We start from the raw sequence: 23,566 nt of genomic DNA on the forward strand, positions 1-23,566 counted from the left end.
ACATGCTACTTAGAGACAGCCCTTTACAATGTATATATTCTCAGACTTTCTCCTCCAAGAAGATGGTGGATTAAGTTTTTTTTGAAGGTAACAATATCTAGAAATGCTTACGTAAAAAAAAATCTCCAGAATTCAGAAACGAGGAGGGAATTGGAGGTCAGAATGTCATGGCTCTGAGCTGAAGCTGCTGCTTCACTAGGGAAGGCTTACCAGTCTTATGAAAGTGGAAACTTCTTTAAAAACATATTTGGTCAAGGTCTTGAGCCCAGAAAAAGAAAAGGAGTGCTCCAACCTTAGATAAAGGCATGTCTTTCCAAGAGTTAAATTCTCTTTAAAATGAGCAGAGAAAGGTAGCTTTTCTCTGCTTAGGGTCTTGCTGAAAAAAATAAAAATTTCCTCGAGAAATAGAAACTCTTGGATGAGACTGCAAAAGTTTGAGATCTGGCTTTAAAGCACCGATGGGAAATGTAGGAAATGGAAAAAAAAATTGGTGAGCATCTGGTCAAACTCTACCTACATGAGAAAATTTGAAACAGTATTAATTAGAAATGATATAACTATAGAGGCATTGGTTCTTTTATTTTATGTAAATAGATGACAGAGAGAGAGATTGCCTATGTTGTTCAGACACTCTTCCCAATGTTGGAGATGAAGGGAATGAACAAAAACCCCAATGTTCCTACCCATGTAGACAATACAAACCCTACCTGTGGAAACATACAACAAGCACCTAAATAAGGATTGTCAAGCACTCTAGAAATAAAGCAATGAAAGCATGCAGAGAGGTGAGAGTTGCTGTATAAGATAGGGTGTTCAGGGAAGTTCCTCCTGCCCCCAACCCCACAAGGTGACTTTTGAGAGAGGCCTTAACCTTCGTGTTGCTAAGTACACTTACGTGTTTATACTTCATCTTGTTTGATCTATTGATAGCATTTAGACCTGTGGCTCATTATCTCAGTTTTGAAAAAAATTGCTTTTCTCCACGTCCAAGGCACCGCCCTCTATTATGTTTTTCTACCTCACTATTTCTTATCACTGCTGTAACATAACAACACAAACGTCATGACTTAAAACAATATGAATTTATTATTTTGCACTTGTAGAGGTCAGAAGTCCAAAAGCAGTCTCACTGAGCTAGCATCCAGGTGTCAGCAAGGCTGTGTTCCTCTCTGGAGGCTGGAGCGAAGAATCTTTCCCAGTTTCTGAAGGGGTTCCACCTTCCTTGGCCGCGGCCTCTTTCCTCTGTCGTCAAAACCAGCAATTTCGCTTTTCTCTGTGCGTTCTTCAGGAGTCACATCTCCCTCTGACTCCTGTCTCCTCCTTCCCCTTTTAAAGGCCTTTGGGATTACATTGGGCCTACCAGATAATCCAAGGATCAGCACCCCATTTCAAGATGCTTAAAGAGATCTACAAACTCTCTTTGCCACCAAAAAGAGACCCATATATCCATTGGCTCCAGGAATTAGGATGTGGAGATTATATATATATATAATTTGGGGCATTATTTTGTCTCTCATACCGACTGCTTTTCTCAGTTTTCTTCCTACTCTCTCTGGCTTTTAACATAGAATGCCAGGGCAGATGTACAGCTATAGTGACAGTTCTAATCCTGAAAAGAGTGATTGGTGAATAGCCTTAAAAATAACCTTACCAATGACCCTGAGCCCCAGATATTTCGGCCTCCTGCCCTGGGTCCTGACCTACCCTGAGGACCTTACATACCCAACTCACCACTTAAAGTAAAGAATAAATGTCTGGCCTAGCTGGTAGCTTTGAGGACATGACCCAGCACTGTGACCAGGGTCCATTTAGATTTTTCATTCCATACCAGTTGTTACCTGTTTTGAACAGTGTCTCTGGGAGTGCCTATAATAAATTCATAATTGTTTTAAGTAATGATGTTTGTGGTGTAGGCTTAATTCCCATTAGGGGTATGTGGGAGGCAGCCAATCAATGATTCTCTCTCATCATTGATGTTTCTATCTCTCTCTCACTTTCCCTTCCTCTCTGAAATCAATGAAAATGTATTTTTTAAAAGGTTTATTTTATTTTATTTTTAAATATATTTTATTGATTTTTCACAGAGAGGAAGGGAGAGAGATAGTTAGAAACATCGATGAGAGAGAAACATCGATCAGCTGCCTCCTGCACATCTCCTACTGGAGATGTGCCCGCAACCCAGGTACATGCCTTGACCGGAATCGAACCTGGGACCCCTCAGTCCACAGGCCGACGCTCTATCCACTGAGCCAAACCGGTTTCGGCGAAAATGTATTTTTTAAAAATATGTTTACAAAATTATTTTTAAAATATATTTTTTAATAATTACAAAATTTTAGCCATGTCACTTATACTTCTGCTCCCAACCCTCCTTTGCTTCCCGTCTTCCTCAGACTAACAATCAATGCCCTTACTTTGGCTTAGATCATCTTTACAATCTTAGCATCTCCTGTTTTCTCTCATAATCTGCCCTCACTTGCCCTTCAGCCACACTGACCTCCATATCATTCTTCAAATAAGCCAGGATGCTCTCTGCATCTGGAATATTCTTCCTTGCTCTTTGGACTTGCTGTTCCTTGTGTCCAGAACATTCTTTCCACAGATATCCACGCAGCTTGATTTTTTAATTTCTTTCACTATTTACTTCAATATTACCCTGTCATAGAACACTTTCCTTGACCACTGTATTAAAACTTGGGCATCTTACCTTTTCAGTTCCCTCGTCCTGTTTTTATTTCCCCTTAACAATCCCACTTTCTAATATACTGTATATTTTACTTAAATTATGCTTTTTATTTTGTGTCTCCACCCACTAGGATATGAACTCCATAAGGGTAGATTTTAGTTTGGTTTGTTTATTTCTTAGTCCAGGGACTAGTGCAGGGTTATAGCCTCATGTGTAGTTAAAACTTTAAAATTCATAAAAATAAAAACTCAAAGTTTAGAGATGTGAAACTGTAATACACTAATAATGAGAGTATAAAGCAAGTTCAACTTTTCTATAGAAAATTAGTCAAAAATATATCACAAGCTATAAATATGCATATATTATGGTAGAGTAAGTCTCTTTATTAAAAGCCATCCTAAGGAAATATTTAATAATGCATACATATATTTAGAAATAATACATGTCAATATTTAAAAATAGCCATTAAGCTTGTTTTTAATAGTGAAAAAATTTTAAGTCAATACCCTCAAATTTCCAAAATAGAAGCTTTTAAAGGAAAGGCAGTATATTCATATAATGAAATACTATGCAATCATTGAATTCATATTTAGATAAATACTTATTGATCTGGGAACTATTAACAATATGCTGATAAGTGGATAAGAGCAGTCTATAAAAAGAGTATGCTGAATGATGTCATCTTTGAAAAAAAAAAGATGTATATTCTTATATATTAGCTTAAGGAAATGGGCAATTGTTAATGTGGTTTCTAGAATAGATTGCGTATGCCCTTCTTATTTATCTGATTTGTTAAATTTTCTTTTTATTTATTTTTTATTTTTAAAAATATATTTTATTGATTTTTTACAGAGAGGAAGGGAGAGGGATAGAGAGTTAGAAACATCGATGAGAGAGAAACATTGATCAGCTGCCTTCTGCACACCCCCCACTGGGGATGTGCCCACATCCAAGGTACATTCCCTTGACCGGAATCAAACCTGGGACCTTTCAGTCCACAGGCCTATACTATCCACTAAGACAAACCAGTTAGGGCATAAATTTTCTTTTAAAATAATGATCACATAGTACTTTTATCCTGAGAAAAATAAAAATTACGTTTGTACTAATCTTCAAAAAGCTATTAGTATTATACATGTAAAGGATTTTCAAGTGGGAATTGTATATAAATATATAGCATCTTATAGGTTTATGATGAATGTCCTGCATTAATAAGTAGGGACTAATGTACAACATTTATTTATGGAATAGTCTGTTGAGGATATTTCAGTCTTTAGAACCCTAACATGTGGAAGCTGTGTGGCCATAGGTATGACTGTATTGAAAAATGCATTTACCATGACTGATGACAAGAGAATTACATTTATGTCATGCAATTAAACTAACATTTCACCTCAGAGATTTGAATAAAAACTAACCCACCTCCCGCCCCCTCTGTTTCTAGTCAGTACTTTTTTGGTAGTAATACACAAAGTACTGTTGAACAGAAGAAGTGGAAATTCCCAATCTGGCCAGAATGGAATGAAATTGACATAAATGCAGAAAAGTGGGATGCAGGCAAAGGTGGAAAAGAAAAGGACAAAGCGGGAAAAAGCCCTATATTTGTAAGTAAATTTGAAGGTGACTAGGTTTCATTTTGGTCTTTAACTCTAACATAGAAAAAGATTTACTAACCTGTAAGTGTACTTTTCTCTCCATTCAAAAGAGAACTTCTGTTTTGTTCTCCCTCATCCTACCTTGTCATCCAACCTTGGTCTTGAGCTCTGGTGAATCACCCTTGAATAAATGGGACGAGGGAGATGACCACAGAGGTATAATGAAACAAAAGGGAAATGGATAGGACAGGTGAGCTAGTGGGTTTTGGACGGAGGTGGGAGCCAGGATTTCCTTAACCAGCTGTGATTTAGAAAATGAGAGACCTCTGCAGATTTGTGAACTGTTATTTGGAGATTACAGGAAAGATTGGAGAGAGAGAGAGAGAGAGAGAGAGAGAGAGAGAGAGAGAGAGAGAGAAATGTGAGAGCAAAACATCGATTGGTTGTCTGACTCCTGCTGGGGATCTAGCCTAAAACCTGGGCAATGTGCCCTGATTGGGAATTGAACAGAAATCAAACCGGCAACCTTTTGGTGCAAGGGATGATGCCCAACCAACTGAGACATACCACCAGGGCTATTTTACATATTTAAACAGCAGTTCCAAACTTATGAAGACTGTGGGTGAGTTTACATCAGGAAGATGTGCAAATCCTTAGTGAAGCAGTTGAGCACCAGCCCAAACCCTGGTTATTACAATAGTGCCAAGTGGTACCATCTGGGGAAGAACCTTGCTCCCCTACCCCAGTTCTGTTCCTCAATGTCAGCATTCATGGCTTGGGAAGCAGCAGTCCCTCCACTGGAGTGAGTCGTGCACACTCCAAGGCTGTGCTTACATTTCTGTGATATATTGGCATAAGAGCTCTTAGCCGTGATTTGCAACATTGATTTTTTTAATCAGGATTAATTGCCTTAGACATCAAACCATAGCAGATATCCCCGAAACGTTCCAGAAGGCCACTACTTTGGATGTGAAGCTAGTGATCAGGGTATCAGCCTCAGATGGACTAAACCTTCTTTGCAAGCCCAGAGTCTAGTCCCCTTCTTCAGCTAAGTGATGGCAATGAAAGGATATGATGGGTGTACCAAACTGAGAAGTATACGATGAAGTATTGCAAGGTGGATATAAGAAATATACCGAAAGTAAAGTGAAATGGAAAAGTTACCATTAACTTAATGTGAGGGGCTCAAATCCTATAGAAAAGGGAATCAAACCAGGATGAGCCCACATTTGCCTTGGTTTAGTTTATTTGTTTCTCTCAAAGACATTTACTAATTTAAGACATGGTAATTAGAGTCCAAGTACATACTAATGCCTTGGTGCTCATATCAGAAGGGAGAGAATCATTAAGGGCTGCCAAAGTAGGCAGAACTTGTCCAAAATCCCAGAGGTAACTACAGATAAATGATCTGAAAATTTTGCATATAATTTTATTTTACATTTGCCTAACTTCTAAGCTATGTATTTGGAGCTTTTGCTGCTGAGAAAATGAGTAAAAAGTTAGCAGTTTGAAGGCTAAATTACTGAGAAAAGAATTAGAGAATTCCTGGTGCTATTGCCAGAAATTGGAATTTAGGGTACACCAAAGGAAAGGACCCCAATAAACCCTCCATCCTTTCAGATAGGACTCCACTGTGCCTATAGTGTTCTGTATTGAGGAAGGGCAAACCGAATTTACACCAGCCTTACCAAATCCTGAGGCCCATTCTTGACTGGGTCAAGTTCGTCTTGACTCTGCCTGCCAGAAGAGGATAAAATCCTCCTCTCTGGAGGAAGACATTATCATTTAGAGCCTATAAAAATTATGTTCAGTGTATAACATACAATCAATTTTACTAGACATGAAGATAAATAGAACCAAGCAACTGAAAACCAAGAAGAAAAATCAGGTAATATAAACAGAACCACGGGAGGCTCTGATTCTTGAATAGCCAGATAGAGGACTTTAACCAAATTAATATTTGCAAGGGAAAAAACCATGGGAGGGAACCCCAGAAGTCTAATACAGCTTCTGGAAACCTCAGCCTATTGTAAAAAAAAACTCATTCGTGAATCATTTAACTAGATGTTGGGGTTGCCTTTGTCTCCATCCAAATTATCCCAGTATCTTAAATGTGTCAATAAATCACATGCTCCAGATACATATTCTGGTAGACACTTAGCTTTAAAGTTCAGATGATGCCCTCAAATATAACCCATTCTCAGGACACTCCAGCATTGGGATAAAAATATGATTACCATGAACATCACAAAACAGTATTTATTCTCCCTCATCCCCATTCATGCATATGAAATTTAGTTACCTTTTCCCTGTGCAGATAGTTCATATTTCTTAAGTATCTTGTTTGTACTCCTACCACTTTTCATATTATTTCTTGTAAGGAGTTACACACACACACACCCTTATGAACTGTGAAAACTTTTACACAGTAGCTGCCTCTCTAATTTACTAGACCACTAATAATTGCGAGTAGACTCTTAGATATCATTTTTTTCTTCAGAGCTCATTAATTGACCTCAAAATTGAATTAATTTAATCTGGGGCATTTATCCCAGGAAAATGTAAATATGTTCACATAGAATCTAGAACCTGTATACAAATGTTCATCGCAACTTTATTAGTAACAGCCTTGAACTGGAAACTGTCCAGATGTTCTTCAATGGACAGATGGTAAGCAAACAAATATCCATATCAGGAGCTATTGCTCAACAATAAACAAGAACAAACTATGGATACATACAACAACTTGGATGAAATGAATCTCCAGAGAATTAGGCTGAGAGGGGAGAAAAGCAGGTCCAAAAAGCTACATACTTTATGATTCAATTCATATAACATGATGGAAATGGCACAATTACGGAAATAGGACCCAGATTAGTGATTGCTTGGGAATGGGAAAAGAGAAAGCAGGAACTCTCATATTATTTCACACAATGGCATGTGAATGTATAATTATCTCAAAATAACAACTTTAATTAAAACAATAAATGAAAGTCAAATCAAAGGTACACATTTCATATACATATTGTCTTGTTTATGGATTCTAACAGTTGACAAGTAAACTTGTTCAATTTTCTCTATTAAGTTAAAAACAACAACAAAATGAAACAGTATTTTCAGTGGGTAGTAACTCCATATCTGGCCTATCCAAAATTGTTTTCCCTCCATTCCTAATTCACATTCCAAAGAAGCTCATGCTTGCTTGTACTGTTTCGTCTGCAATCAAAATGCTACTCGGCAATCAAGGTTTCATGAATTAAATACAGAATCATTAACTTCTAGTATTTCCCAAATACTCCATAAACTAGCTCTGAGAACAAACATACACAATACTCTATAAATGCCTTTTTGTTGATCTATGCATTATTAATTCCTAAGATTGAGCTGTTTTTATTTTAATAAAACCATATGGAGATAAAACTCAATATATTTTTTATGTAGCATTGTTTTGAAGACCCTGAAGGCAAGATTGAATTACCACCATCACTGAAAGTTTATTCCTGGAAACGTCCACAGGATTTTTTATTTAATCGGGTAAGAAGAATTTTTATTATTAAACAAAATACATATTAATGATGGTATGTAATGTGTTAATTATGAAAATCTACATTTTTAAACAATTTAGGATAATTTTTTCTTGTGGTACTCAATAATAATAAGTAATTGCGTTTTGAATTTAAATTAGAAATAAATGTTTATCAGTATGGTTGAATATTGCTTGTACTGATTTCCAAAAGAATATTAAAATTTTGTTTAGAGCCCCCAGTTTTCTTTTTCTCCTCCCCATGATGTCACATTATAGCCCTTAATTTCTGACAGACTTTCTACTTTTTAGCAGGAACTTATATGGCATGAAGGTCTGTTTACTTCAGTATTTATTAGCCTTAATTTTCAAGCCCAAGAGACTTGCATTTGGATCTCTCTTTCCCAGGGATTGTTGAAGCACTTTCCAAGGGTCACCTTCATTTCTGGACCCTACACCCAGCCCTTTCGTCATATTGACTAGGACGTCATCTGAGAAACCTTTCTGTAAAATAGCACTTATGTACACGAAATGTCAGACTCACTGGTCTATCTTCCTAATAGCTATGTTCATTTAAATATATTTGTTGTTTCCAAGTGCTTAATTATCATTAATGCCTTTTTTTCCCTTCTTGGATCTTCTATTATTTTTAATGCATAGAAAATCAGTAAGCTTAATTAGTTACTAGTTAGCTAGTCAAATGGTTGTAATGGAGCTGATTCTTGTATACATTATGGAATCCATTAAATCTCTGTTTCTACACAAAGTGATTTTAACCCAAAAGTTTTATCCTTTATAAGCACTACCAATGCAAGAAAATATAATTTATCCACCATATTTTTCAATTACTGTTACTAGATGAGGAAGTCAGATAATCCTAAATTTAAAAATACTAAAATGAGAAAATGGAAAGATACATTTCTCTTCATCAGAGTAACTATGGAATGTCTACTTGTAAGACATTTTAAATGTAAGGAATTAAATATACATGAAGCATGCCTATAAATTCCTTACAATATTAAGTAATGTTGACATAAAGACAACAAATTTATGAGGTTAATATAATGCACTTAATATAAAGATATTATTAATAATATTCAAGCTCTGCTCAATTTAACTGCAGAATTTGCATTCCATGCAAATAAAGGATATGAATGCCATGAAATGGGAGTGTCATAGATTTGAATAAGTAGAACAGTTTTATAAACCATATTTTGTTCTCTTTAGAATACCTTATTTCTGAGAGATACACTTATACTAAAAATAAATTAATTGATTATTATTGATACTTCCACCAACATTTATCATAATATTGCCATCCCTCTACCTCTGCTCCCCCTGGGCACTGTCTTCTTTTGATCCATCATGTTGGCGTGTGGACAGACAGAACTGAAAGTCTAGCTCTGTGGGGAAATCTTCAGATAGTGTTCTTCTAGTTTTAGTGTCTAGGCCCACCGTGATAAATACATTTTATACTGAGACTAATTAAATATAGACATATATAAAGTTTAGACAAAAATTCTGCAAAAATAGTAATGGCCTTTCTATATAAAATTTACTCTATTTCAGTCTACTCAGAAAAATAGGTAGATAGATAGATAGATAGATATAGATAGATAGATAGATAGATAGATAGATCATTCTCTGGTTGTGAGAAATGAAATTGGGTTTGGCCTGTGGACAGTGCATGAGCTACATATCCTTTCTATTTTCTAAGGAATAATATCTTCTTTAAAATATTTTATTTCAGGTTCCAGTAGTTGTAAAGAATGAAACCACGTTTGACTTGTTTTCAGTAAATGAACATTTACTCTGCAGTGAGGTATGTACAGAAGCACGAACTAAAGCCTCATTGCAAAATGCCTTCCAGCTTAAGCAATTCCCAGTCTCACTTCTCCTTTGCTCACCTTTAAGTTTTGGTATAACTGAGCTGTTAATCCTCTGGACATTCAAAGGGAAAGGGAAGCCCCTTTGAGTTCAGCATGCAGATTGTGGGAGTTGTTAGTATCAGCACTGCTTGTTCCCCTCTTCTGCCCAGGTACTCGCGTCTCACAATCTAGGGCCCCAGGGGTGGGCAAACTTTTTGACTCAAGGGCCACATGGGTTCTTAAACTGGACCGGAGGGCCGGAACAAAAGCATGGATGGAGTGTTTGTGTGAACTAATATAAATTCAAAGTAAACATCATTACATAAAAGGGTACGGCCTTTTTTTTCAATAGTTTTATTCATTTCAAATGGGCCGGATCCGGCCCGCGGGCCGTAGTTTGCCCACGGCTGGTTCTCCTCCAGCTCTACTTGCCTGGCAATTGACTTAAGTTGTTCTCTGAGAGAGAGGGGGGTGTTACATAGTTTTATTTGCTAATGTGGGGGAAATCATGGGGTGCGGTTTGATTGCAACACCTCCTCTAAACAAGCCAGATACTCAGCACAGTGGCCCTAGTTCCTGTGGGAATGCACTTCCCACCTCCCCACCTTGCCCTTTATCCATAGAAGCGGACTTGTTCCCCTTCCCCAAGGCAGTTATTTCAGAGACAGGGGATTTTTGAACGTTTTCTTTTAAGATCAGTTAGAAGAGTGGAGCATAGTCATTATTGATTTAAACCCTTTGTTCTTTCTTATGCTTAGTGTCTCAACAAAATTATCTCCAAATTTATGAATCCTAAACATATATAGACTTTGGCTCTTTTATTTTTCAAGAGAGGAAATTATAAAATAATATATAGTATTTTCATATATATAAGAAGATACCTGATTGGCCTATTTCAACTTAACCAAAATTTAAGAAAGTTCCTAGATAAAGCAAATTAACAAAAAACATAAATCTTATGAGATCAGTTTCAAGTATTTAATCTGTAAATACCAGTCAGTAAAACATGAGATGAATATTTCAAAAAAGCTAGTACTACTGAGGGTAGTAATGGCTTTCCTCAACACCCACTGTGACACATAGATTTCTTATGTATTGTTGCTATTACAAAGAAGGCTAAAAAATAAATAGTTTAATCTACTTTTAATAGATGAAAAACTGAAATTGATAGAGGCTGAAGTGACTTACTCAAGAACAGAAGGATCTGTAGGAGGATTCAAATCCTGGTCTCTATTTCTACTCCAAAGCTCAGCTCCCCACTGGGCCTTCCTGCACGTTTTAACACTGCAAGTGGGAGTTTCACTTGGAGCATTTCTGCATCTATAGATGAACACATGAAATATGAGTTTAGAGTATATTTAAGTATGTGTGCAATTTTAATTCTTTTCATGTCTCATTCCTTGTCTAATTAGTCCTATTGATAAGAGATTTTTTTTTCTCAAACTTCTCAACATTTACAGAGAAGTAGCTCCCTCATTTATAAAAAGTTAATTCCAAAGTAAATCACTGTTTTCAGGAGCATTTTCCCTCTCTCTCTCTCTCTCTCTCTCCCTCTCTCTCAAACACACACACACACACTCACACACACACACACACAGAATTCAAATGAAGGTCAATGTCAAATGGAGGTCATTGAAAGTTTACTCTGGAAGACAGACCTTAGCTAAGAGTATGTTTAATATTACATTTGTTAGTCTGTAATATGACAATACTTCCCCCAAACAAAAGCAAGATGTATGACTTTATTCTGTAGGTCAGAAATGAAAATGTGAACACATTATATATGAATTTAATATTATTATTGGAAGAAGGTTTTAAACTAATTTCTCACCTAAATTACAGTGCCAACTGAAATTAACTAATTAACACTAATGGTTTTTGTCTATAGTTGATGAGATGGATTATCAGCGAAATCTATGCAGTGTGGAAGATATTCAATGGGGCTATTTTGAACAATAGCTTTAAAGGGACTACAGGGGAACCTCCTGTTCCCATCTGGAAGCCCTGGGAACACATCTACTCTCTGTGCAAAGCTGTGAAGGGTCACATGCCTTTGTACAATAGCTACGGAAAGTATATTGTGAAACTATACTGGATGGTAAGTTCATGTTCGTGTGCATTGACATTCATTTTCTTTAATATTGAAATACGTCTGCCTACAGGCTGATACCTAGGCGAATATAAAATGAGGCAGTTTGTGCAGGATATCAATCCAGTAGCTAGTGGGAGGAAATGTCCTGCATTCGTAATTTGGGATTAATAAGAAACAGTTGTTTCTCCTGTGATACCAGTTCCCTGTGCTTTTTAAACTGGTGCTTCATGAACCAGTTTGTGGTTCAGGCAGGCAGGCTGCACAGGCAGGTAGATGCACGGGGCTGTCTCCCTTCCTCTTTTCTCTGCGATGTGCTGTCAGGGTCATGAGCAGGAGGAAGTGCTGGAGCATGGTCACTCCGCTCCTGGCACTTGCTGCTGTTGAGGAAGCTGATGCCATTGTTTTGTGTTTTTAGGTGTGTGTGTTTTTTGTCCTAAACTTGAGATCTCTTTTCATGTTAACAAACCTTACAGTGACACAGAAAGTTTTACCTCTGCCTAAAAGGAAGCCAGTGGGATAGTAAGAAGTACAAACAGAGAATCAAAAACCCCTTCATTATTAGGACAAAGTAGACTCACACCACAGGTAGCAATGCTAGATTATATTAGACACCTTTGGGTTGTTCATGGGGAAATTTCTCTTTCTAAAGACCCAGAGTCCCAGGCAAGACCAGCTACAGGATTTGCAGGTCTCCTTGTTCAAAAATGTGTTAGAAATTTCAAGGCAGTAATAGCAGCACTTTAAACCAAATATGAGGCCCTTCTGAGCGTGGGGTCTTGTGTGAAAGGTCATATACCCATGAAACTGACCCTAGACACTGAGAATGTTCTTGTACATTTGAAGAAGTGGGCAAAGCATGAAGAGTTATACATTCCATTCTACATATCTAGGAACATGATTTTTTCTTAATGAGGCCAAGCCATCCATCTGGCCGCGATACAGGACGTTGAAAGACCAATGCTTAGAATTCAAAAGGACCATTACAGTGGGAAGGTGAAAGTAAAGAAGACAAGTTTAGCTACTATTTTCCAAAATAAGATTTGGGGGTTTGTTTTTTATATTCACAGCAAGACAGTAGACCTTGAAAGTGAAAATGTTGTTAGAAAAGCCCAGCCCGTGTGACTCAGTGGTTGAGCATCAACCCATGACCAGAAGGTCACAGTTCAATTCCTAGTCAGGGCACATGCCTGGGTTGCAGGCTCAAGGCAGCCAATCAGTGATTCTCTCTCATCATTGATGTTTCAATCTCTCTCCTCTCCCTTCCTATTTCTGAAATTAATGAAGTCATATTTTTTAAAAAGTTATTAAAAGAGAAAATAACTTCTTAAATTCCATTATCTATTTATTTATCATCAGGAGGTAGACTGTGCAGAGGTGTGAGAGGGAGGCTACGGCATTGAGAAAGTGGATTCCCAGTAGATAGTGTTGAGGGATGATGGAAAGAAGGTAAACATGGAAAAAAGGAGGTCAGATGTCTGGGCATTTGGCCCCCAGGTCTGCACATTCACCTAAACCTGACTTGAGATGGAATTTGAAGGTATTAAGAATTTCAAAACAGCATCAGCAAAACATTAAACCAATGGTATTAGTTTCAACCTCAATCTTTCTCTCTCTCTCTCTCTCTCTCTCTCTCTCTCTCTCTCTCTCTCCCCCGCCCCCGCTGTCTCTCTCTCTCTGCTTCCTGACATCCTTCCTTCTTTTCAAATTTCCTTCCAGACAGGGATCAACATTTATTAATACTACATTCCATTTTGCATAGAAAAATGTGATTTATTTCTCTTTAACTATACTGATTCCTAACTATCCCAAACCTACTTAGATTCAGATATTTTTAAAAAAAATGTGTAGATAACATAGTCAGTCCTTGAGGTCTCAGAGCCTCTCTATATGAAATTTAAAGTTCAGATTTTCATTCCAGGTTTTCCCATAAAGGTATTCCCATTATTTCCAGTTTGGATTCTAAGTAAACAGCATCAAGGTTCTTTGACACCAGCCAGACAAGAATGTACTGAGTAGCATAAAGAACAGCGTTACAAAACAGAGCAGTTTTCTCTTCTTTCACTGCAGTGATGACACCACTACTGGGATCTATACAGTCTGGTCATGTACTTTTCAATGTCAGCATTCTCATTCTTTTGGCTCCTTGAAAGAAACAAATTCATTATTGCTTTCCACTTGAAATATTCGTTGCTCTTGGCAGCCTTTCCATGATTGTCCCAATGCTTCCATTTGTCTCTGAAGAAACAGAAAACACACACATTGGGACCAATAATTTTCCCCAGTTGCCATCAATCTATTGGTATAAAAAAATGTATTAGTTTTTGTTTCAGATTAAACCTTGTACTTTTTAAAAATATATATATTTTATTGATTTTTTACAGAGAGGAAAGGAGAGAGATAGAGATAGAGAGTTAGAAACATCGACGAGAGAGAAACATCAATCAGCTGCCTCCTGCACATCCCCCACTAGAGAAGTGCGCGCAACCCAGGTACATGCCCCTGACCGGAATCGAACCTGGGACCTTTCAGTCCGCAGGCCAACGCTCTATCCACTGAGCCAAACCGGTTTCGGCTAAACCTTGTACTTTTTAAGGACAATATTATTGTAGAATTCAGTTTATTTTTTTTATAGATTTTTATGGATAAAGAAAGAGAGAGAGAGAGAGAGAGAGAGAGAGAGAGAGAGATCAATTTGTCGTTACACTTATTGATGCATTTGTTGGTTGATTCTTATATGTGCCCTGACCAGGAATCAAACCTGCAACCTTGGCGTGTTGGGAAGATGCTCTAACCAACTGAGCTACCCAGTTAGAACCTGAATCCAAAGTTTCTTAAACTGTGGGGGTGCAGAAAACCCTAAGTGCTTCCCATGGCCCAGCCCAGACCCCCTGAGTCAATCTCTAGGGAGGTGCTAATCTAGCCTTTGCCTGAGGCTATCCTGCAAATGCCTCTGTGTAAGGCTTGGGTGGGGCAGGTCCCAGGGGATCTGCAGGGCGGGCTGAGCGAGCAGTTATGGCTGCTCTCAGTCCCGTCCCCAGAGGCTCTGCCTCTCAGAGGCCCTGCCTCTCAGAGTCCCAGCAACCGCTGCAAACCTCGGAGAGAAAGCTGCCCTCGAGTTCCAACCAATGCCAGACAGTCCCACTTCTCCCGTTTGAGTCTGGGTCCCCAGAGACTCGCCTGGAACTGGAGCTCAGAGCCTGAGACTCCCTCCCAATTGAAACAGACAACTGCACCCTCAGCTGCCAGCCCGAATGCACCTCTGCACCATTGTATTTTCCTCACTGAGCCTCCTCTGAGTCTCGGTATGCTTTTCTCTTTCCTTCTAGTTGTAGAATTTCCCCTCAGCCAGCCTTCCTGTGGTTCTGGGTGATGTCCGTTCCATCTTTTAGTTCTAAGTCTGTTAATTTTTGAGGGGGAGGGATTCCTCTCCCTTTTTCTGTCCTTCTGTGAGCTTCTTGAACATTTTGTAGGATTCCATTTTGATTTATCATCTATTAGGAAAGAAAGAAAAAGATATATAACCATTAAACTAGCCAATATAAGTTTAGAGTTACAAGTGTCATACAAATAAAGCATTTTTTTTACTCTATTACTCCTATCTACCTGGGGAAAATATACGGTTTCTTGACTTTTAATTTCAAATGTCTCCTTCCTGTGAAGACATTAGCAAAATTAGTTATACTTTCTTTTCTGGTCCTAGAGCACTTTGAACATAGGGAATTTCATATTGTTTGCATATACTTCTTTCCTTGCTAAACTATAAGAATTCAGTGGTATTGGCTATGTGTTATGTCAGTCTTTGGATTCACAATGCTTGTATCACTGCTGAAAATAGTCATTGGGTAAAGGAAGAATTCTATAATAAATTCTATATGTAAAACCAACATTAACAAAAAACTTGGAGTTCGTAATCATTAATGCTATCATTGCTTCAAACTTTTAATTATGAAGGAATATGCATATAGGTGAATGTATAATGATTATATTAAATAAGGTATTAATTAACTTCATGTTAAAAATTAGGTCTTTAATTACAAGTGGGAGTAATATGATCATTGGAAGCATAAAATCATTGAGCTTAATAAATAATAATTACTAAAGTTACATTTGGATAATTTTTATTGTGACTATATTAAATTATTTAATTATGCTCAAATTCATTCATGGTTGTATATGTTTTGATTCTGTTATTTGAAACACTTTAATTTACTGCATTATGTAGGATGGGACATCCAAGGATATGCTTACCAGGCCTCATAAATAAAGACAGATGCTTATCTTTGTCCTTATTTGAATGCACTGTAATTACATTAAGGAAAATAAGCCCAAACCCTCAGCCAGAGTAGTATTAAAGACTAGTATGTCTCTATTTATATGTAAGAAGTTAAAATAAAATTATAAAACAAAAAATATAAAACAGTAAATAATAATGTCAGTAGTATACAAGGTGGAGCAAAGTAGGTTTACAGTTGTTTGAAAAATAATACAATAATTAATAAATAATAATCTAAGAATAAACTCTGTATCACATACAATTACAAACCTATTTATGCCCCCCCCTCGCCCCCTGCATAATGATGTATGAGTGAAAAGAACATAAATCATGGATGATATATTTCTTTCTTCTCATTTTTAGGGTTGCTGGAGAAAGATAACCGTTGATGACTTTCTGCCTTTTGATGAAGAACACAATCTATTGCTTCCAGCTACAACTTGTGAACTTGAACTCTGGCCCATGCTTTTGTCTAAAGCTCTCATTAAGCTGGCAAATGTTGAGTATGTAGAAAGTGGAATTATCTCTCACTTGTATAAAAACAAAAAGGCAAACCACAGTAAAAACAACAGTACCACATCTATATTCCACAGCTTTATTTTTTTGATTAATTTTTAAAAACTTTCTTTTCAAACAGTGTAAATTTTCTTATGTAAAAATGGATAGGCCAAAGTCATTAATTTGAAGTATTGGGTTAGCTAGCAATCAAATAAAATTCCCCCCAGTAAAAGCAGTCAAGAAAACTATTCTATACTCAATGCTCTCTATGAATGGAAAGTCAATCACAGAAATAAATGCTTCAGCTTAAGGGGAGAAAGAAGTTGTTTTGTAGAGGACAATACTGGCTCATCCAAATACTGAATAATATGCTGGGATCCAGTTAAAGGGTTAATTCTGTCTATGCAACAATAATGTGCTGATTTTGAAAACCCTGAACTGTTTTGAAGGATGCCAAGGTGCTCTTCATGCTGTTGATAACATTGGTCCCTCTTAATACATTCATGGTGTTAACTATTCATATTTCTTCGATATCCTTATGAAATCTGCTTGCATCCTGCATGCTTGTGCACGAGCATAGATGAGGCATTTCTGCTGTTTATTCTCTCAGATTCTGCGTGCAGAGACCTGTGGTCATTCCATCTCGGCCCTAGTGACGCAAACAGGCTTAGATGCTTGAGTTGCCAATGCATGGTTACTTTGTGCCTTTGCTTGGTGGGAGAATGCTCACTTCTACTGCACCAGCTTGAATGTGACACCCCCCTCCCCTCACAATGTGTCCTAATATCTCAGACTTCAACAGAACACACTACAGGCTTTAACAGATAGCATCTGCCATTTGCTCAAAGCCCAGCCCTCTCCCTCTGTGTAAACACAGCAAGATCAGGCAGAAGGCAGGTCTGCTCTTCCTGGATTTTCTTGAGCTCAGCTTCCTTTTTCTCCCCCAAGGCTAAACAACAAAACCACTCCTCCTGCCAGCCTCTTCATCCCCCCTTTCTCTTAACAACCCTCCATTTCCTATTGGGATTTTGTTTCACCCAGCTTGCAGCGCTTCATTTCAATAATTTAAAAGAACAGACTTATCCCATAATTTTTTTGGTGTACTAGGACACACTGCAGTTCATGTGTGACAGTTTGCATGGATTTACAGGTTTTTATAATCTAGTTTTCATAAAACTAACCCTAAAATTAAAAAAAATATGGTGATGCTAGTAATCTCTCTAAATTATGAGATTCCCTCAGGTTTTCTTGTCTGTCATTCAGAGCAAGAGAGAGACCAGTGTCAATCTGTTTATTAATTAGTAGTAAATCTTTTAAAAATATATATTTTATTGATTTTTTTTGCAGAGAGAAAGGGAAAGGGATAGAGAGTTAGAAACATCCATGAGAGAGAAGCATCGATCAGCTGCCTCCTGCACACCTGGAGATATGCCCGCAATTAAGGCACACGCCCTTGACCAGAATTGTACCTGGGACCCTTCAGTCCCCAGGCCAACGCTCTATCCAGTGAGCCAAACCGGCTAGGGTGTAAATCTTAATTTATGTTTTATTTTCTATAAAAATAACTCTAAGGCCCTAGCCAGTTTGGCTCAGTGGGTAGAGTGTCAGCTCAGTTCATGGACCCAAGGGTCCCAGGTTTGATTCTGGTCAAGAGCATGTACCTAGGTTGCAGGCTCAATCCCCAGCCCCAGTTCTGGGTGCATGTGGGAGGCAATCAATCGATGTGTCTCTCTCATATCGATGTTTCTCCCTCTTAGTCTCTCTCCCTTCCACTCTCTCTAAAAATCAATCATCAATGGAAAAATATTCTTGGGTGAGGATTAAAAAACAAAAAAATAATTTAAAAGTTCAAAAAATTTTCTTCCTGTAAAATAAACAAATACTCATCCAATATCTTTCTAGGTAGCTGAACACTACTAACTATTCACACTGGTGACAACTATATTTATTTTATTTATTTATTTACTTATTTATTTATTAATCCTCACCACAGGATATTTTTTCCATTGATTTTTAGGGAGAGTAGAAGAGAGCGGGAAAGACAGAGAGAAACATCGATGTGAGAGAAACACATCAATTAGTTGCCTCCTTCATGAGCCCAGACCAGGGCCTGGGCTGGAAGGACCCTGCAATCGAGGTAGGTGCCCTTGATTGGAATCAAACCCGGGACCCTTTGGTCTACAAGCCAATGCTCTATCCACTGAGCCAAACAGGCTAGGGCTATGTTTGTTTATTTTGCAAGAAAATAATGTTCCTAATGTTCCTAATTGTCAAACCTCACCTGAAGTTCTGAGAATTAAAGCTGCAAGGCCAGTGAAGCATTAAAGGCATGACCTGAATAAATGGAGTAGCATTTTGTCTTTCTTAAAGCTGTAGTTCAATAGAATTTTCTAGCAACTTGAGTGATAGAATTTTTGTCATTTTTAAATAATAAATAAATCCAGCTTGGAAAAAAAAGATCAGACTAAACGTAAGACATTTATTAGGCTTCCAAATATAATGGTACAACTTATATTTGTCTACACATTTTTCTCAGATTACATTTATTATCATATAAGTTTTAGCTTTCTACATTAAAAATTAATATTTAGTAGTAGTTTCAATATCACTGTGAGCTATGTAAAGGAAAAAAACATTATTTCTATGAGGCTTTTACAGTCAATTCTTAAATATGATTATCCAAAGAAGAATTTAGACTAAACTATAAATTATCTCAATACATACTTGTTATCTTTGAGATATGTAGACACATCAATCCATCTATCATCACCATATGGTCAACTAAAGCTGTGAGTCCTGGGCAGAAGAGGGATTTGCCTGTTGCTGTAAATGGACTAATCTAGTCAGAAAACAACAACAACAACACACACAAAAAAAACCCAAAAACAAAAAACTAAGAGTGACATTTGGTCAATCACAATGTCATTTGATTTTATCCTATGGTGGCAAATCCACTGGTTTGTTTAGGATAGAAGAGCTGTTTGTGGTTTTTCTGAAATTATCTAATAATTTAATTAAGGATGTCTAATGCCCATCTTGACCTGCCATATATGAGACTGACAATACACAGCTTCATAGACATCTTAGAATAAGTACTAAAACCAGAAACATAAAGTCACTGTTCTATTTTTAAAAGAACATGATAATATATTGAATATATAAAATATATAATATATTATCTGTATATATTTTAACATATATCACATGTATGAATATGTTTTATGTATATGACAATAGTCTTAATTCATGTCTTTTAAAAATAAAGCTTGTAATCATGTTTTGTAAATAGATATGACATTTTATCATTGGGTCTACTTAAGTGCTTTACCAAAACAAGTAATCTGACTGTTGGAATAATATTTTCTTGTGCTATAATGTTTAACCAGTATGACCCCTACATTCATTATTATATCACTATTTAATAGAGATTCCTACTTCTTATATACCTCTCTGTGTTTTCAAATTTTATTAACTAAACTACTGTGCATTTGCTTCTTTAGCATCCATATAGCAGAGAAGAGAGAGCTGGGAGAGTCCACCATTATTCATGCACTTACAGGATGGTTACCGGAAGTCATTCCTCTCCAGTAGGTTTGACCATTAACTTTCTTGTGCAATTTTTTTCTTTCTCCCCTTGTAAAGTTTCTTTAACCAAAACATTTGTACTTTTTAAGGAAATTTCAAGGAAAGTTACATTTTATAAAAATGTTGGGGAGAACAACATTTTATAGTTTTATATAAAATTCTTTGAGAATTTCAAGATAAATTCTGTTTCCTTACATATAAATTGTAAATTTAGTCCTATAATATCTGAATTACAAATATTAAAATAATGTTATTAGACATTATGCACTTTGATATATTATTTCTAATTAAAAACGATAGTCCTGAGGAGATTATCTTATTTAATCACCCATATAACCCCATCACCAGGTATATATCATTATAAGTGAGGAAACTAAAGCTCAGAGTGTTTGACCAAAGCCGTTCATATTGTTCCTGGAGGTGATAAAATTGGAATCTAAGTATTTTTGAGCATATTATCAATTCTGATGTTGATTTTTACAAGAAAATCAAAGCCACATACAGTTATCAATTTGCATCATCATTGATTGATCTTTGACTGATGTTACCACTCCTCAGGGTCCAGCTTAGAGGGGAATTGAAGACAGCCCTCATAACTTGAATATTAGATATATGATTTGCAAATATTTTCTCCCATTCTATAGGTTGCCTTTTCATTTTGTTGCTGGTTTCCTTTGCTGTGCAGAAGCCATTTAGTTTCATGTAACTTTCCTTTATTTTTGCTTTTGTTGCCTTGGTGTCAAATCCAAAACCTCAATGTCAAGACCAATGTCAAAGGTCTCACCACCTATATTTTCTATGGAAATTTTATGGGTTTTAGGTCTTATATTCAAGTCTTTAATCCAATTTGAGTTGATTTCTATGTATGGTATAAGATAATGGCCTAATTTCATTCTTTTGTATGTGGTGGTTCAGTTTTTCCAGCACCATTTATTGGAGAGACTATACTTTCCACATTGTATATTCTTGGCTTTTATTTTTGTCATGAATCAATTGACTGTGTATGTGTGAGTTTATTTCTGGGCTTTCTATTCTATTTCATTGATCTATGTGTCAGCACTAAATAGAATGTTAGTTGTGGGCTTGTCATATATGGTCTTTACATTGAGATATGCTCTTTCTATACTCAAGTAGTTGAGAATATTTATCATAAATGGATGATGCATGACAAAGGGCGCATAAAGATAACGCCTGCCCTCCGGTCTGTGGAGAGAATTACAGTTGGCCCTTAGATGTGTGTTTAATTATAAGCCTGCCCCTCAGGCCAATGCATTAAAATAAGCAAGTAAGCCTCTTTCATAGAAAGTTTGCTGCCTCTGCACTGTGCTTGGGGTGGGCAAGTCTTCGGGAGCTTTTGAAGAACCATTTCTGAGGTTACAATGACCTCATGGATGGCTCTTTGGATGCAATCCCCATGGGCTTTCAAAGCTAGATGTTTTGTGGGATCATTTATTAGGTGAAGGTCTTAAAAGTTTGGGTGTCAGATGTGAGTTTCAAACCCTTTGCACCTCAGGGGTAAACTCAGGGTTGTGAGTTCCCTCTGGTTGTGGGTCACCATGCTGGGTTTATGGCGATATTGTGTCTCAGTCTCTCCTGCTTGCATCAGTGTGGGTTCATTTTCATTCACCAGCCGTGTAGGAGCCACTCAGTTACTTTCCTCCCCCGCACCCCACCCCCTAGAGGTAACTGTTTTATATCTACCTGTAGATTCAGGATAGTCATGGGAATGGATGAATTCCGGGTTCTCCTATGTCTCCATTCTGAACCAGAATTCCTTGTTTGGTCTCTTTCCACCAGCAAAACCCAGCACATCATAGGCACTCAATTAAAATTTGTTTAATCAGTGAATATATAATGGTGTTTTAAACTAATATTTGAAATTAACTATTGAAATTAGTCTTTTAAAATAGTAAGTTGATTTTTTTTTTCTGTCAGTAATTTCTTGATGTGGAGTTTAAATCTTAATTTGAAAATTAGTGTTGATGTGTTTTATCAAAGCCCACAATATATGGACAAAGTCTGGGAGCTCTTGAAAGAAATATTGCCTGAATTTAAGCTGACAGATGAATCCAACTCTGAGAGCAAAATAACAGACGTAGATAGCAAATTAAAAGATGCAGGAAAAGAAGTGAATTATGGGAAAGAAGTAAAAGATGGCAAAGAAGTGAAAGATGGCAAAGAAGTGAAAGAAGGCAAAGAAATGAAAGATGGCAAAGAATTCAAACCTGAACCTTCAGTTACAACACTAAAAACACTTGAAAAAAGTGACAAAGTTCCAAAGGGTAAGACATTATATATCATACATTATTTAATATGGATATTGTATATAAATGCTTTACGAACACTGCTGAATTTAATGGTTCTTCATTGTTATTATCATGTATTAAATGTTGTGGAAATAATTAAGATCCTTCCTAGATAGGATTTCAGAACTTCTAAGGGTATTTGCTACATATTAACTATTGTTTCATATTTTACTCTCTTTAGAAATCAAAGGAAATTATACCATTTGATGATAGTAAATTAACATAGTATTAATATAGGAAGAGATATTAAGTTTTCAAGTTTCATCAAATTCATCTTTTTTATATGTTATATTTAGGATACAATGAACCAAAATAGCAAGGGACAAAGTAGTCCTGTTTATTTTTTCAGGAAATGTGAAATGACCAGGGATTAGATGATGATTAATTGATTATTTATTGTAAAGTGGAAATTCAAATTTAAGAAGAAAAAATTCGTTGTTTTTTTTTTACAAGTGTAGGATTATTTATTCTCTTAAGGCAGGGAAGGTATTGAGTAATTTTTTATTTCTAAAATATTTTATATAGCTATGTAAATAAGCAATAATGATGGTTAAATATTCTAGAAAATACTCAGCTGTCTTTATATTTTGATCTTTCAAATATTTATGTTTTAGAAAATATTGACATTTTATCCAATTATTTCTTATCAGGGTCTTATCTACAGTACAGTGCATAGAAATTATTATTGTAAATGTTCCTCAAAAATATACCAAGACCAAGTGTGTGAGTGATATCTGCCTATCATAGGCCCTTTTTGAAATAACCTAATATGCACTACTATGAAAGAAAGCAAAAAAAAAAAGCCTGATCAAATTTGTTTTATCTAGTATATCCCCAATTAATTTCAACTGGCAAGCCCTTTCTCACATATCACAAATTAACATTTATCTATCCATCCATTCATCCAACAACCCATTCATCCAATATACAATTTACTGAGTATAATTCCAATAAATGTTCCAGGGATTAGTGATGATAACTTGTTGAACAAAATCAGATAAGAAAGGTACTTCCTGAATCTTATTGTCTAGGGATAGAGACTAATATTCACTTAAAAATCATAACCACTTATTAACAAATAAGCCTTAAATGGAAATGAAGGAAACTATGGGAGTTCATATAGGGGACCTAGTCTATGGT

General features: G+C 36.5%; 1 protein-coding gene across 1 annotated transcript in view; it reads left to right on the top strand.

Moving 5' to 3' along the window:
- The window catches only part of ADGB (androglobin), a 132,219-nt gene that overhangs the window by 12,332 nt on the left and 96,321 nt on the right, over positions 1-23,566 (top strand). The window contains exons 2-8 of the mRNA XM_006760184.2: positions 4,131-4,290; positions 7,723-7,815; positions 9,555-9,626; positions 11,561-11,770; positions 16,401-16,540; positions 20,036-20,122; positions 22,119-22,402. Of these exons, the coding sequence (XP_006760247.1) occupies positions 4,131-4,290; positions 7,723-7,815; positions 9,555-9,626; positions 11,561-11,770; positions 16,401-16,540; positions 20,036-20,122; positions 22,119-22,402 (1,046 nt within the window). The remainder of the gene's footprint in view (positions 1-4,130; positions 4,291-7,722; positions 7,816-9,554; positions 9,627-11,560; positions 11,771-16,400; positions 16,541-20,035; positions 20,123-22,118; positions 22,403-23,566) is intronic.

This window comes from Myotis davidii, unplaced genomic scaffold (assembly GCF_000327345.1).
Source record: "Myotis davidii unplaced genomic scaffold, ASM32734v1 scaffold196, whole genome shotgun sequence".
Classification (NCBI taxonomy): Eukaryota; Metazoa; Chordata; class Mammalia; order Chiroptera; family Vespertilionidae; genus Myotis; species Myotis davidii.